This window comes from Anopheles stephensi, chromosome 2 (genome assembly GCF_013141755.1).
Source record: "Anopheles stephensi strain Indian chromosome 2, UCI_ANSTEP_V1.0, whole genome shotgun sequence".
NCBI lineage: Eukaryota > Metazoa > Arthropoda > Insecta > Diptera > Culicidae > Anopheles > Anopheles stephensi.
The window spans coordinates 9,629,081-9,644,847 of NC_050202.1; the positions used below are offsets into that span (position 1 = coordinate 9,629,081).

At 44.9% G+C, this 15,767-nt stretch overlaps 6 protein-coding genes across 6 annotated transcripts; 4 read left to right on the plus strand and 2 right to left on the minus strand.

Moving 5' to 3' along the window:
- Positions 1 to 6,521: 6,521 nt before the first annotated feature.
- Positions 6,522 to 7,457, minus strand: LOC118503802. Its single transcript, XM_036037496.1, has 3 exons — positions 7,298 to 7,457; positions 6,923 to 7,237; positions 6,522 to 6,856 (listed from the first exon to the last, which is right to left on the minus strand). The coding sequence occupies exons 1-3, from the start codon at positions 7,454 to 7,456 to the stop codon at positions 6,692 to 6,694; spliced, it is 639 nt and encodes a 212-aa protein (XP_035893389.1). The 5' UTR covers position 7,457; the 3' UTR covers positions 6,522 to 6,691.
- Positions 7,458 to 7,921: 464 nt separating this feature from the next.
- Positions 7,922 to 10,283, plus strand: LOC118503803 (apyrase-like). The gene is made up of 7 exons (XM_036037497.1): positions 7,922 to 8,124; positions 8,249 to 8,474; positions 8,565 to 8,774; positions 8,845 to 9,135; positions 9,200 to 9,484; positions 9,555 to 9,627; positions 9,699 to 10,283. The coding sequence occupies exons 1-7, from the start codon at positions 7,973 to 7,975 to the stop codon at positions 10,187 to 10,189; spliced, it is 1,728 nt and encodes a 575-aa protein (XP_035893390.1). The 5' UTR covers positions 7,922 to 7,972; the 3' UTR covers positions 10,190 to 10,283.
- Positions 10,284 to 10,318: 35 nt separating this feature from the next.
- On the minus strand, positions 10,319 to 12,455 carry LOC118503804. The gene is made up of 2 exons (XM_036037498.1): positions 11,576 to 12,455; positions 10,319 to 11,506 (listed from the first exon to the last, which is right to left on the minus strand). The coding sequence occupies exons 1-2, from the start codon at positions 11,724 to 11,726 to the stop codon at positions 10,350 to 10,352; spliced, it is 1,308 nt and encodes a 435-aa protein (XP_035893391.1). The 5' UTR covers positions 11,727 to 12,455; the 3' UTR covers positions 10,319 to 10,349.
- Positions 12,456 to 12,659: 204 nt separating this feature from the next.
- LOC118506222 lies at positions 12,660 to 13,381 on the plus strand. The gene is made up of 3 exons (XM_036043059.1): positions 12,660 to 12,780; positions 12,851 to 12,988; positions 13,055 to 13,381. Exons 1-3 carry the CDS (start codon positions 12,682 to 12,684, stop codon positions 13,379 to 13,381), a joined length of 564 nt encoding a protein of 187 aa, XP_035898952.1. The 5' UTR covers positions 12,660 to 12,681.
- On the plus strand, positions 13,378 to 15,732 carry LOC118503810. The gene is made up of 6 exons (XM_036037508.1): positions 13,378 to 14,092; positions 14,155 to 14,298; positions 14,371 to 14,748; positions 15,059 to 15,144; positions 15,210 to 15,353; positions 15,415 to 15,732. Exons 1-3 carry the CDS (start codon positions 14,012 to 14,014, stop codon positions 14,719 to 14,721), a joined length of 576 nt encoding a protein of 191 aa, XP_035893401.1. The 5' UTR covers positions 13,378 to 14,011; the 3' UTR covers positions 14,722 to 14,748; positions 15,059 to 15,144; positions 15,210 to 15,353; positions 15,415 to 15,732.
- Positions 15,064 to 15,765, plus strand: LOC118506223. The gene is made up of 3 exons (XM_036043060.1): positions 15,064 to 15,144; positions 15,210 to 15,353; positions 15,415 to 15,765. The coding sequence occupies exons 1-3, from the start codon at positions 15,064 to 15,066 to the stop codon at positions 15,763 to 15,765; spliced, it is 576 nt and encodes a 191-aa protein (XP_035898953.1).
- Positions 15,766 to 15,767: the final 2 nt, after the last annotated feature.

The following is a 15,767-nucleotide window of genomic DNA, read 5'->3' on the forward strand; positions in this document are numbered from 1 at the left end:
TTGAAAATAAAATTATTCTCCACAGTATCCAGAATGGGGCGGTCCTGTGGCCGAGACGATTACGGCGCCGGTCTTCATACGGCAGGACCGGGGTTCAAATCCCATCCAAGAAGAAGTATTCAGAATATTATTTCAAAACTTTATTCAATGCAGTTCCTGTGTTCAGGAACAGGGTCGAAACCAACCAATCTTCAAAGAACAATTGGTATGGTATAGATTTTCAAAACTTTACTTAAACGACCTCTTTTTAGGAAAGCGAGGGCCCGCTTTTGAAACACAACTTCATCCTTCTTAGAGAAACCATTGATAATAAAACGTGGTAAAAATTTTAATTCATATTTAGCATTTTTGTAGCACTTAATCTTACCCTGACATCACAACGCAAGCACTTTTATGCCACATTTTACAGTCCTTATCACATTATACAAATTTTCCTTACCGAAAGAGAGCGTCCAAAGATGGAATACCGCTCCATTTGCACCACATTTGACTGCATGGCAAATGAAGGGTGCAATCAAATCGTCGGAAAGAAAAATGATGACCATAAGTATGATTAAATTCTACACCTTTCCACACCTGGACAGGAAGACGAAGGCGAACAAAAAAACGTACTCTCCCACAATCGTATAATTCACAACCTCCACCCCCAGTTAGTGTCCGGTGTCCGGAAAAAGAATTACGTCTTAGCTTAAACGGTCTGGTGTCTGGAATGGAAACGGGCCCATTTTCCTAGACACAGACACACACACACACCTCATGATCGTCAATTACGGCCAGGATAGTTTTTACTTCGTCAGGTTCGTTCCGTTGCCATGTGTAATGGGAAAATGGAGGACTAATGAGGAAAAAATCACCTTCATGAGAGCCGGCTGAAGGCCTAGACTGGAGATTTTTTTTTTTTAGCTTACCGTCCAACAAACGTGTGGACAGAAGAAAATGGACAGAAAATCTAATTAAGATTTTTCACCGATCCCAAATCTCCGTCTGGCACAACTGACGGTGACGCTTAGACTGAAGTCGTATCCCACTACCCAAAACCCGAACTATTTCCTAATAAACTGGGAGCTCAGTAAATGGATCGGGAAAGGACGGGGCCGGATGTAGTCCGAGCATAAGGTTGAAGAAATATTATTATTGTTATTAAATTCCTTTCCACTGCTCGTATCACTTTCGAATCTTGGGATTCTCCTGGAGCAGCTCGAGGACTCAAGATTCAAGATTGACGGCAATTTTACAAGCACTCATCATTGCAACTATCTCTCTAATTGCGTTCTAACCTGGTTCCTCGCCAGCCTACGTGACATCGTACCAGATGCCCATTAACGAGGGCGTCTTCTTTTTCATCTGACAACATAAAAAGCAGGTTGTATGTCAACCGTACCCGTCAGCGAGTCAGATAAATTGGAGCCTAACTGTGATTAACAAGGGCACAATCAACCAGGCTCGCTCGATTGGAGCTCTTCCCTCCGATCCGTCTATTCCTCTACTCATCATCCGGGGGTGATAATCGTGCCCAAATCTGTTGCCAACGATAGCATCCCGAACCCATCAGCGCAACATCGCCGTAATCATCCCTGCACGTCTGCGTCTTCTGTCAAGGATACATAAACGACCGATGATTGTCGGTTCACGGTTTCCCGGGGTTGATGTTTACGGCTCACTCCCTTCTATCCAACTGTCACTCAGGCGCTCACACCTGTGCGGCACCTTGATTTAGGGATTTTCGTAAACGATTTTCTTCAGCAGCACGTAATGATCTGCGCTGGACAATTGTTACGAACGACAACAAGAAGAAAAATAATCTTGGGGGAAAAGTGTTGTTGCTAAGGTTGAAAGAAAATGAAACTAATTTTCCCGCCTCTGATTTCATTACGCATTGTTTTCCGGCGATGTAATGTTGGGTGAAATTGAATTGAATTAAAGTCCTGAATAAAGTCAATTAGTGAGTAATTTAGGCAATGTAGGAAAATACTTGATAATGAAGGGAAATTTGTCCTCCTGTTTTCTACGTGTCTAGCATGTGTTTGTTATTTTTTTATTTAATTATTTTTGGTTTTGTTTTAAACTTTTGTTCTTTATTTAATATTTTCCTCCTTCTTTATTCATGTTTTGATTGATTTTTTGTGTTATTGTCTTCTATTTTTTTAGTTATTTGTTATTGTTTCTTTTTTAGCTGTTTTTTAATACTTATTTTATATTTTGATTTCTGTTTGTATTTTTTGTTCAAGTTTTATGTTGTTTATCGTTTTGTGATTTAACTGCATTTTGTGTGAGTTATTCCTAGTAACATTTTTATTTCTATTTTATTTAATTTAAATTTTATTTTTTACTTCTTATACATTTTTTATATTTTTTAATTACTTGACGTTGTTTTGATTTTATTATTTCTAACTATTCCTTCTTTCACAATTTTATTTTATTCGAGTGTTCCTATTCCATTTTCTAATACGTTACTCTTAATTACTCATATTTCTACTAGCATTTAATATTAGTTTGTACATAAGGCTAAAATAATCATAATACAACCTCTTCTTTAATCTTACTTAAATGACACATAAGAAGAGAGTACACATAAGAAACAGTTGAGCATGAATAATAGCTCCATGCAACATCAATCGTGACAGATATCCTGCGCAAGCATCCTTTCGCCCAGGACGCCTTTATCCACTCACCAACTGTATTAATGTACCGATGTGCTATCCCGGATGTAAAATGCATACAAAATGCACTCATTATCGTCACTCCCATCGGCATCGGTTGGATGCAACGGCTTCTTATCGTTCAACCCTCGGGTATCGGTCACATGCGCCTTGTCGCTGAGATCGTTTATTACAATTCACGCTCGCACCCGACGGCTTGCGACGGGAGGCTCGATTATCACGTACCGACCGACCAAGCACCAGCCGGCCGCTTTTGTCTAATCGTGCACGTCCGTACGCAAAACCGGGCCTAGAATCGATCCCGAACCAGACGTCATAATTTAAACTCCCAATCCCACGAGAAAACGCGTGTGCTCCAACGCGTTGTGCTGCGGCATTCGCGTCGACCATTGCAGTCGTCCTGGTGCTGGTGCTGGTTCTTCAGCCGACAACCGGCTGTGACCGGTAATTGGGTGTCAATTCGTGATTAGACCTATTTGCATATAAAATTATCCACTGTCGACATCGTGTTTCGGGAGCGTCCGAAGTATGTGCTGATCCAGCTATGGTTGGGTTGGTTGTAGCTTCATGTTGCCCCCCTCGACGGCACTCAGCACGATGGATTCCGGTAGCCGAACGGCAGGAAATGTAACGCAACCGAGCACCATTGGCAAGCCAATTTATTTCAATAATGTTAATCGTTTCGTTTGCGACTGCACGGACGATAAGAGAGTGGATATTAGAAAGGATTTTAAATGTGCTCTAGATAGGAATGGCCGAGCTGGGTTTGCTGTAACTGACTGAAGGACTACACAATTTTACTTAAACGATGTATAAGGTCATATTTGCAAAACAGTTTTTACTGATAAGGTTTAGGATAAAGTTGCAACCCTTCATACTACTACCCTTCATACACGGTCCGGCGCCTTCGACTGCTAATCCTTTATCCCGGCCGTTCATGGACGACGTCAAATGACTTTGCGAGCTGGGTTGTCCGGTGTCATTCTCATAACGTGAGCCTAGCCCATCGGAGCCTGACGTGCCTTATTCGCTGCACGATAGTGAGATCATCACGGCTCCTCCATTGTCCTGCCACACATACGGGGCCAACAATCCTTCTGAGCATCTTCCTCTCGAACGTGCGGCTAAGAGGGTTTCGTCAGTTTTTATCAGGGCCTAGGCAAAGGTTCTTCTTCTTCTTCCTTGGCACTACACCTCGAGAGGTTTTGGCCTGCCATTTCTGGCTTTCTGTGACTTAATTTTATCCGTAGTAAAATAGTCAAGCCCCACGTACGGGGGGAGGCGGTCGGGATGGGATTTGAACCCCGCTCCTGCCGTGTGAATACCGGCACCGTTATCGCCTCGGCCACCGGACCACCCCACAAAATCAAAGGTTAATTATGAAATATTTTTTTGAGACAAATTTGACTTCAAAAACCGCAAATATAATTGACTCCTTCTCGTTTGACTCTGAAAACTTCGAGAGGTCTGGACAAGCCATTACGGATTTCCTTGACTTCATAGTTCTACATACGAATAGACGATCTAGACGAGATTTAATATCCGGTCCTGTCGTATAAAAAATCTTTCAGCTCAATTGTGGAACCTCAAACTTGAAAAACTGTTTAAAAATAAGTAAAGCTTTTAAAGTGAAATAAATTATGTTAATAAAATTCTTTTAATTCAATTTAGAGTTCAATTTTATATGATTGAGTATTTTATACTTTTAAATCCAACCATGAAATCTGTATTTCAATAACTATCTTAGAATTAAGCAGTTTCAATAAAGAAATAATTTCCTTGGTTTATTCAAAAGCCTCACATACTTTTCTCTTTTCATCAAACTTTATTGAACTTTCTAGTTTTATTTTAAATTGTTTAATTTTGTCAATTAATGTCACTTAAACTTTTTTTTGATAAAGCTCTATAAAATGCCTCATTTTTGCTTCGATATTACCGACCTGACCGTATTGCCCCAAGAAGCCTCACTAAAGGCTCAATTTTCAGCGCTTAAATAAACGATACCATCATCATCACCGTACCGAAAGCTGTTATTTAAAATCTGATAAACGTCGCATTCGACCCCCCCATTTTTAACCGGCATCACCATTAATTGCTCACACGCCAGAAAGCCCTTCACCGACAAGCAACAATTTCCAGTGCAAAAGGAAAAATCATTCCCACATCATCCCGCATAGCAACCGCACGCCGGCTGCAGAACCCATTTTTTCACGGTTCGACTAATTTTAATAATAACCGACAAATTGCTGACCGGTCGCAAAATAAAGGCAATCATTTAAAAACGCATAAGCTTCATCCTTCTCCTTTGTGCGTCGATACAATTCCACCGGATGACTACGGCCGATTGTATGGGCGTGTGGCAAACAAAATTGACGCTATCGCGCGATTCGTTTCCGAGCGTCCCCAGCATCGGAGCACAATGATCTGCCGGTGTTTCCCGAAGTGTTTTACCGGGCTGTGCCATATTAAAATCGTGCACCCCCGAAACAGGCCGGCTATGCTCTGTACGGTGGGAAGGGAGCAGGTCTGTCCCTCACTCTATCAATCATTTTTCATGCAAACGCTACACATCGTTCCGGTGAACGATTTCCAACCGACTGTTCACGCATCGAGACGTGTACTCGCTCTCTCTCTCTCTCTCTTACTCTCTTTCGATTGAGCCGTTCCATGGTTGCATTTCCACCTGCCAATGCACCTTCCCCCACCGGTGCGTAGGTTGCATCTTTTATTCAATTAATATGCAAATTTTTGCTGCCGGTGCTTTCAAATTAAAGGATGTCTGACGGTTCGGACCATTGGCTGTGGAGGACCATTGGAAAAAACGGGGTTACAGGATACATCAAAATAGCCTGGTCTCGTTTGAGGTCATGCTGGGATGGGCCACTGCATGTCTGCTTGCAACAAGCAATAACCGTTTAGACGCATCGTTAGGTTGGATGGATAAAGGCGAAGGGGTTAGGATGGCACAGGCATTGTAATCTTAAATAACTTAAGCCTTTGCCAGAATATATTACGCTTCTTTACATACAGGTTTTCCCGAATGATGCGAGACTTGCTTTTCGCAATATCGTAATAGCAAATTTTGTCTTATAATTTTCTGAACTAGTTTCTCTACACGAACTCCATTCAGATTTACTTTTTTAGTAATCCTCAGAGACTTAGAAATCCTTTCAATGTAACTAGGATAAAGCTCCACGCGGTATTTGATCGTCCAGGTGATAGATCTCGGGAAGTGATATCCCTTGGTTAGGATTGTTGAAGACATCGAGGTCTTAACTTGGGTGTGGTGACTCTAAATGCTCTTGATTTGAGAATATGTTAAAATCAGCAAGACTTAAAAATTGTGCTGAAGGTGATTCGTGTCGAAGGTTATGAGTGAGAGAGGAAATGCATCGAATAACTAGTCAGCCCTCTTAAACTTGTAGGATAATCTCCATAGCTTCAAACTCTACTGGAAGGAATATCCTGGAGATACTCCAATATTATCCGAAACAAGGGCTATTGAATATACTCCAATAACCCTTGTTTCGGCTAATATCGTTTATCATCATCATTATCGGATATCCCAGAATCTACGATTACGATAGCAAGCTGTCTGGTCTGAGCCCATAATATGACATCTGTTCTTGGGCAAATCTAGGCAAGCTTCATCCGTTTTGTTGACGTTTAGGTGAAGGAATCGTAGATGAAGAACTTCAGTGACTTACCGAGAATTCAAGAACCATACTGATGACCACTTGGACCACAAAGGACCTCGTTGCTCCCTGACTGTATTCTATAAAAATGTATGATAATCACTTTAAAGATATAAGATATTTACTTGACTGATTGACCGAATGACTGACAGTTAAACTCACTCCATAATCAACTCGCATGATGATAGGTTTATTAATCATTCGCGAGAAAATTAATCCACACCCGCACACCCAAACATTGGAGCCTATACATTTGAATTTATTGTTGTTCCGTTTGTCCCACAGAAAAGCCCACCCGGTTCCCCGTTCCCAACCCACCACACGCGGGTAGGTGGTTTACGAAATTTCAAAGTAAAACGACAGCTTAAACACCGGCACCTTCTCGGTGTCATTCGTGTGCTGATGCTGCAGGTCCATCTTCACTATATACTCCCCGGCCGGTACCATCTTCACCAGCATATGATCGTTGCTCATGCGAAACTTTCGGATGCGGTAGTAGCCCTGGCAAAGCAACCGTAAACTCAATTAGAAAACTCCTAAAGCTTAGCGAGACACGCCCGTACTCACCTTGTCGAAGGGACAGTTGAAGCTCAGGTTACCGAATTTCTCCAGCTCCTCGTTCAGCAGCGGTACGACCGGATCCATGCCGGTGTCCTCCTTGCTGCACAGCTCCTTACTCGTACCGATCATCGTCATGTACTCGCCGTCCATCTTCGAGTCAAGCTCAATGTTCACAAACACACCCTGTGCCACATCCAGAAAGAGGTTCCCGTCCACATCGACCGTGCTGCCCTCGGTTTCGTTGTTGACCTGCACCTTCATCGTCAGGTAGTCCGGGTTCGATGTGTAGTCAACCTGTGTGATCAGGATTTTGCCCGCGATCTACACCGGAGATGATGAGGTCAGTTTGGGATATTTCTACCGTGTAAAGCAAGTCCTTACCATGCAAGCGAAGGCAACCAGTATGGCCACATTCCTCCACATCCATCTTTGGCTACTATTGAACATTTCTATTTCGACAATGAAACTAAACGCAACGGTCCGGCGCCATTTTATAGCCCCAAGCGAACCCCGAGCGATCGTACTAGGCTTATCGGCCATCTTGCACTGATTCTAGTAATGAGTGTTATTAGCGTTTCCATGCTAATGACGGTCGTATTTAGGCGTAGTAGCTTAATTTGACGCTTCAAAAATCAGAGGACATTGGACTTGAAATTAGAGTTCAAGTTCTAGCTCAGTTTCCCACAAGTAGTGATCGTGATCGTGCGAAGGCGTCTGCATCAATAGTCATCGTTATTCAGCTGGTAGGCGGTGTACACACATTTAAATCACAATATCAAGCATGCTCACAACAAGAGTTACGCGCTACTTACTCTCTATTGACATCAGGGATTGCAACATGCTCAACACTGCCACCATTCCAACCACAATCGATCCGATCCGATCGATCATCCGAGGCGTGCTCCCGGATCTAGCGTGTGCACAGCTGTGGCAAAGTAACAAGAACAGGCAGAAGAACAACAAAGGTTCCCCATTACGATCCCCTATAAAAGACAGTTCTGCAAACAGCTGTTCTCACACAAGGTTGCCCACAGTCAGGGCGACAAGTTTGAAAGAATGGTCCGGGCTCGTGGCTTTGTCTCTTGGAAGCTTTTTGCTTCGATCGTGGTGCTGAGCATCGCCCAGGAAGGGTGGACAAAATGTGTGCATTCTCCGGCGAAAGATGCCTTCCCGCTGACGCTCATCCACATCAACGATCTGCACGCACGGTAAGCAAAAACGGTGGAGGAGAGTGTGTGTTGGTTTGCTATGCTCCTGAGCAGGGTCGCCATTGAGCCTCCATTGATCGAACAAAACAAAAACAAAAACAAAAACTGTGTGCGCTTTTAACAGGTTTGATGAAACGAGCCAGAAGTCTTCCGACTGTACCAAGCCGACGGAGTGTATAGCCGGCATAGCGCGCGTGTATCACACGATCAAGAAGCTAAAGAATGACTATAAATCGAAGAACCCGCTCTACCTCAATGCGGGCGATAACTTCCAGGGTACGCTGTGGTACAATCTGCTGCGCTGGAACGTGACGGCACACCTGATCAAGAAGCTGCCACCGGACGTAATGGTGAGACGCCTTGTAGAAGCCGATAAAACTGTTTATTGATCGCACTCTCTCTCTCCTCTTGGTTGCAAAAACACACAAACCCACACGCAGACTCTCGGTAACCATGAGTTCGATCACAGCCCGAAAGGCCTTGCACCGTACCTGGCCGAGCTGGAGGAGATGAAGATCCCGACGGTCGTTGCTAATCTGCAGCTGAACGGGGAACCGGACCTGCAGGACTCTAAAATCAAGTCTAGCGTTGTGCTAAAGGTTGGCGATCGAAGGGTTGGAGTCATTGGAGCTCTGTACGATAAGACACATGTGAGTATGGAAAACCCTGAGCATCCATCGAGGATGTCCCACTAATCCACGATTGCTCATTCCACCACAGCTCGTAGCACAGACGGGTAAGGTGACGCTATCCAACTCGATCGAAGCCGTCCGAAAGGAGGCACAGAAGTTGAAGAAGAAAAAGGTGGACATCATTGTGGTGCTGTCCCACTGTGGTCTGGACGGGGATAAGCAGCTGGCAGCGGAAGCGGGTGAACTGATCGATGTTATCGTTGGTGCTCACTCGCACTCGCTGCTGCTAGACAAAGACGCGAATGTGCCGTACGACACCAAGTACGACACAATTGAAGGCAATTATCCGATTGTGGTTCCGAAGGCGAACAACCATACGGTGAGCAAGGGTTGCAGTTGCACCTGGGCAAACTTTGGCTAAGGTTTCCGTCATCCATCCACAGGTTCTTATAACGCAGGCCCGTTCCTTCGGTAAATACGTTGGCCGGTTGACGGTGTACTTTGATCAGCACGGTGAGGTACAGAGCTGGGAAGGGCATCCAATCTATATGAACCATGCGGTCCAACAGGACCCGGAAGTTCTGAAGGCTCTCGTACCGTGGCGCAATGAGGTGAAGCGTCTAGGAACTCAAGAGATTGGGAAGACGGAAGTGTTCCTGGATCGGGAATCCTGCCGATGGTGTGAGTGTACGTTGGGCGATCTTATTGCTGATGCGTTCGCCGATAACGTAAGTGATGGAGCGATAGAAGCTGCTCAGAATTCATATTCAATACTAATGTTCTTCCAACCACATCTAGTATACAAGCACCACCGTAAAGCCAGTGGCGATCATCCAGGCTGGAAACTTCCGTAATCCCATCCAAATAGGAGGTAATCATTGTGGACACCCCCCCAATTACACACACTCATCATAACACTCGCTCTCTCTTTCTCTTCCTAAGCAATCACAAACGGTTTGGCGATTGAGGCCGCCCCGTACGGATCGTCCGTCGATATGATCAAGCTCAAGGGTGAAGATCTGTGGAAGGCAGTCGATCACTCCTTCACGCTGGACGATGAGTTCCGGCTCAACACGATCCAGGTGTCGGGCATGAAGGTGGTGGTGGATCTTTCCAAAAAACCCTACGAACGCGTGCAGGAAATTCAAATCGTCGATGCTGATGGTAAAATGACTGCTTTGAACAAGCAGCAGCTCTACTACGTCGTTGCGCCGTCCTATCTGGCCGACGGTAAGGATGGGTTCGAAATGTTGAAACAGGGTACGGACCGCGTAACGGGCTCGCTCGATTCGGATGTGTTGATCGAGTACGTGCGGAAGCGTCAGACGATCACCAAGAGTATGTTTGAGCAGCAGCGTGTGGTGATCCTGAACCATACGAACGGCACTTGCTCGTGGGCTACGGATGGACAGCGATACACGCCTAACAAGTAGGCCATGCAGCTCCGGTGCAAACATTCTTCTTTCCTAATTAAATTTTATTCGGCAATAAAAAATCGTACGAGCTTTCAGCAAAGATAATCTATAAAATTTTAACAATTTTAACTAAAATAATTTAAAACTTCATCTTCGTCGCCTTCGATTTTCGTCGCCATTAAACCAACAACCCGCCGACAGGACGATCCAACACCAAATGTCCCGTCACCCGGTTAAACTCATTCACGTCACACGCATACACGTAACCGTCCGCGATCGCGTTACGATCCCACCGTAACCACCGAACCTCACCAGCAACGTCCTTGCACACCACATAGCTCTCGGCAATCTCTTCCTCACTGGCATGCGGATTATTCACACCGATCAACGCCAGTCCCGCATCATTATCCTCGTCCAACAGCACCTTGTAGAATAAGGCCGGTGCCGGAACCCGGCCCGCCGGATCACGGTTCGGGTCGAAATCGAGAAACACTTCCTGCGGATCACCGTTGCCGTCCAGCAGCTTCAGCACACCGTACGTACCGGTGTACACCGTCAGCCGCAGATCGTTCGAGGCTACGTACGCTTTAAGCCCCGTTTCGATCCGCTGCCAGTTGAAACCATTGAACCGTTGCCACTGTGGCGCTACGTTCATGAACCAGAACGAGGCACGCTGGTGCGATCCGAACACAAAGTCCGATTTTGCGGCCAGATGACCGCGGGCAAAGAAGAGGCCCCGCTTATTGTCTAGCAGGGCGTCCACACGGGCCGGCGAGCCAAGGATGCGGGTCAGTGTGGCGTGCTGTGCTGCGTACGTGTAGAGAGCGGCCATCTTTAGCTCGCCGTAGAAAGCGCCCTGCAGAAACGATGGTCTCTTCACCGACCGTTGATGGTGAGCGTTGTGTGGTGTTAGCCTGTGTTTGACGTAATGCGTCCGGAGGCGTGTCTCGTCGAAGCACACCTCATACAGCCGGGCGAATCGATCGGCTTCAACACTGAACCCGACCCGCACAATCGTCCCATTGTCGTAGCAGCGGCTAGCGGTACGTTCGGCGACGTGGAATACGGGCCGCTGGCAGGAAAAGTCCGACATGTTGTACTGCTCGGACTGATAACCGAGCCTACCGTCATCTTCGCAGATGATGGTGGCTGATTTAGATTTTCCACCGGGTGAACCTTTCCGGAAACCGTGCGAGCAGAACAACTCCACCGGCTGCCCATAGTCGAGGGTGACGGTGGTACTGTTGAGCTGAGGCCATACGAACTGATCGGTGCCTGGTTGGAGCAGTACCGGTTGCACGGCCGTAAGATCACGGTGTAGCGATATGGTGCAGGCTGTAAAGGAAGAGGAAAAGAACTCATCAGATTAACGGAACTTGGTTAAGCTTTCAGCCGGTCTCTTACAACCATCCTCGCTCGGAATGTCTTTCTCCACCAGCGAGAACAAATCGGTGAGTCCCTCCGTAGAGCTCTCGATGTACACACGCGATCTAACGTCTCTTCCGGCGAACAGCAGCACCAGCAGCGTAAACACTAAATTGACGCTTCGCTGCATATTTGTTTACACCGGACTGGTCCCCTCGTTCGTAAAAAAACTGCAGGTCCTACGCTGGACCTGGTCCACTCACCAGCACCTCAACACCGCGAATGAAGTTGAACGAACGCGTTAGGCGAACGGCTTGAAACCAACGCCGACAACCGAGTACAGCATGCTCGATCGGCTTACGCGTACCGTCTCACACAGCTTGTGCCGCACGTCTTAAGATCCACCAGACCAGAGTGTGTGCTCGCGAGATAACGGGATCTTTGGAAGCGAAACGAAGCACCCCGTTCTCATTTCGAAGATTCGGTACCAAGATCAGCTGTTCCGATCCCGTAAGCCCCCTTGCTGGTTGTGGTTGAGTGTTGTGGAAGAGATATGGAAACGATATCGCGCGCGTTGATAGCGTTCGTCTTCGTGCGTAAACGCGTTCGGAGTAGGAAGATAACGTAGCATAGGAAGTCTTGAGGGCGATCTTGAGGAAGTTATTGCTGTTGAGGTCATTGTCTGGCGCGCGCGCGCACGTTCGTGGTGGTGTTTCTGTAGGAAGAGATCATTAACTTGATCCTTTGTTAGGAACAGACATGCTATTGTGTAATAGGAACCACCGAAGTACCTATCCGGTTGAGGTTTAATTGATTTAATTAGCAATCGTGTGTTGCGTATTGCATAGCGACAGGCGCAAACCGTTTAGCGTTGTTAAATTGATCTAGAATGTTCAGTTTGGTTTTGGACAGACTTTTTTATGCGTAATAAAGCAATTAAATACATTAATTAAGATTTGATTGAACTATGCAGATGTCTGACCTAATTAATTCACTGTGATTTTGGAAAGGAACGACACATTTATTTAAAAAAAAACTATTTTAATGGTTAAATTACTAAGCTTGGTATTTTGGTATTATATTATACGCACAGAGTGTTAAATTTGGTATTTGTTCCCGATACGTTCAAAGCACAATAGTACCTAATGTCGATAAAACCAACGATGACCACTGTGGCTTTGAAGCTACTAACGATCCTAAGCATCTTCTACCACATTCTGCCCAGTGCACATGGTGCAAACAGAGTATGTGCATTTAAGCATTAGTTGCAAAAGTGTTTACCGTCCTTTAATTTATCTCTGAGTATCTTCACAGAATGGTGTAAAGCTCACTCGAGTAGAAGTCTTCGATTATCCACCGATACTGCGGTCGAACGCAACCATTTCTCGGCACGGTTCGGCAACAGCTGTCAACATTGACCTCTTCTTCAACCAAGATGTACCGCAGCTAAAGGTAAATGCCAATGCTTTAGCTTAGTTAGACTTTCAGGAACTTTTAAAACCATCGCTATCCGTCTAGATCACTGACGTTCTAACGATCCTCTCGAAGGATGGAGAAAGCCAGACAACACTGTACAACAACACGGTTAGTTTGTGTGCCTTCCTGGAACAACCGGCCCGCAATCGGTTGCTGCAAATCCTACGGCAGGAAATTATGCTCCGTGGCAACATACCAAGCAAGTGTCCCATTCGCGCCGGTACGTACTCGGTGCGGAATGCAACGTTTGCCAAGGCGCGCATACCTTCGCTGCTTCCGCCGAGCTACTTTCGCGTCGACCTTAATCTACTGTTTGCGCAGAAAATGATCCTTAAGTCACAATGGTACGGGAGGTTTGTAAAAGTTTAAAATTCCTTTCACAGGATATGTTTTGAAATGTGTAAGTTTCCTTAAGAGCATTCGCAAGTGGTTCGAAACGTAAGATAAAGCTTGAAAATATGAATTAAATTGTGTGTGTGTTTGTCTCTGAAGAGAATGTAACACTCAGCACTTTAATCTGTGGTGATAAACGAGCCGAGTAATTGAGCTGCACGGTTAAACGAAGATTAACGATAAGTAACCATATTTACTGGCAATCCAAGTAGGGGTTTTCTTCCACGTTTTACGAAGTGCTTTTTTGATTATTTGAAGTTTTTATTTATTTTTTTATTAGTACATTTTGTTAATTTTAATATTTGTTTTATTTAATTTTTCCTCCTCAATGTTTTAAATGTTTCATTTATTTATTCACACTTTATATGCTCCTTTTCAATATTTTCGATGATTCTCTGAAATAAATTATTTTAAGGCTCGTAATAATGCGCATACTACTGTATACACAGTACCTTGTAATTTGACACTTTTTTCGGTCCGAAATAAATTGTTCTCAAACAACACATGCTCAATTTAACCCTTATTAAAACTGCACGCTAACCGAGCATTGAAATTTGCAACGCCGTTGCCGGCTTTCATTCTACCGTTCATCGTACTGCGGTAAACATGCGGTCGCTGAAATCATTTGCATTCTTCACACTACTGCTTCTCATAGCCAGCGTCGGGCTTGTGCATGCTTTTATGAAGGTAATGTAAACATATCAAAGCCTCTGATCATTCCATTTAACTCCGTTTTCGGTTCACCGCAGCTAGTCGCTGTTGGCAGTAGACTTGAGCTGAAAAATAACATCCGAAGCATTAACGTATCGTACACGTTCCGCATCCCGAAACGGTTGATCGATCAGTCGATTGATTTCCAGCTCGAAGTCACACGTCAGATAAAGGACATGAAGGTAAGGTGCCGATGCTGTTTCGTTTCGCCTGTAAACACTTTCACCTTGCCTACTTTTACCCCCTTCGTTTAGCTTGTACTCGGGTACTACAGTGCTTCCCGGAACGGTACCACCTACAGTGCACTGCTGAAGCGCCACGTCGATCTGTGCTTTTTCTTGCGCAACCCCAAATCGGATCGTTTGGTTAACCGGGTGTATCAGCTGGTGAAGGAGCACGGTAACATGCCCACGAAATGTCCGTTCGGTCCGGGCAGTTTCTATATGCGTGACCTACGGCCAGCCGACATTCCGATACCGCTGTTCCTGCCGGAGGCTGAGTTTATGCTGGAGCTTATCTATCGGTCGGAGGTACGGTCGGAACCGCTGGTAGAGTTCCGGTTCTACGGCAAACTGGTGCGCATTGTGGAGAAACTGTTCGATTAGGTTTTGGGGAAGGCTTAATAAATGAAGGTGAGCAATAATGACTTTATTATCGTGTGCAGTGGGAAGATAATTGCGTGTGGGGGTAATAATTTGTAATTACTTATTTAATGAAAGCTTAGTAAATGTGTCTTTTACAGCACAAAAAAGCCTGATAAAATGGGAAAAATGTTGTTGAAAAAATTATTCGATCTTTACTCTTAATTTTGATGAGTTGTATCTCGGCTAATAATCTATCCTGGTGTGATGTTTGTACATAAAGTGTACAGATTAATCAATTGATAAAAATGTTTTCAGTATGCATGTTACTACCTATAATCTAGCATTCCTTCTCCCGCAGCTACCATGAAGAAATCGTTCTCAATTTTACTCTATACAGTAATCATTTTATGTATTCCTTTCCCCACCACAAACGCTTTCGTAAAGGTAAGTTGAGTTACACTTAGGCAATTTTTTAAATTTTCAATAATATTTTTTATTATTCTCACTAGCTAATCCCGGTGGGCAGTAAAGTAAACATTAATTACAGCATTAGAACGTTCAACATTTCCTACATCTTTCATCAGCCGACTTCCGTCACTAACCAGTCGCTAGAGTTTCAAATCGATATTAAACGCTCAGTCAAAGATGTTAAGGTAAGCCTTATCCTTTTTTTCTGGCTGGCTTTATAACGATACATCCCTTTCATCGATACAGTTACAACTAGTTTACCACGGTTTGACCAAGAATGGGACCGTATCGTCCGTGCTGCTCAAGCGGCAGGTTGATCTGTGCGCCTTCCTGCGGAATACCAAATCGGACCGTTTGCTAAAGAGCGTCTACGATTACATTAACGAGCGCAGCATCATACCGACGAGATGTCCGTTTGCCCCGGGAAGGTACTACATGTGCAACATTCGGTTTGCTGACGTACCGGTTCCAGCCTTTCTGCCCGAGTCCGACTTCATTCTCGACATCGTCTACTACTCGCAGGTACGGTCGGAAACGTTGGTCGAGTTTCGATTGCGTGGCAGACTGGTACGGATAGTGCAAAAAGTTTTGCTTTAGGC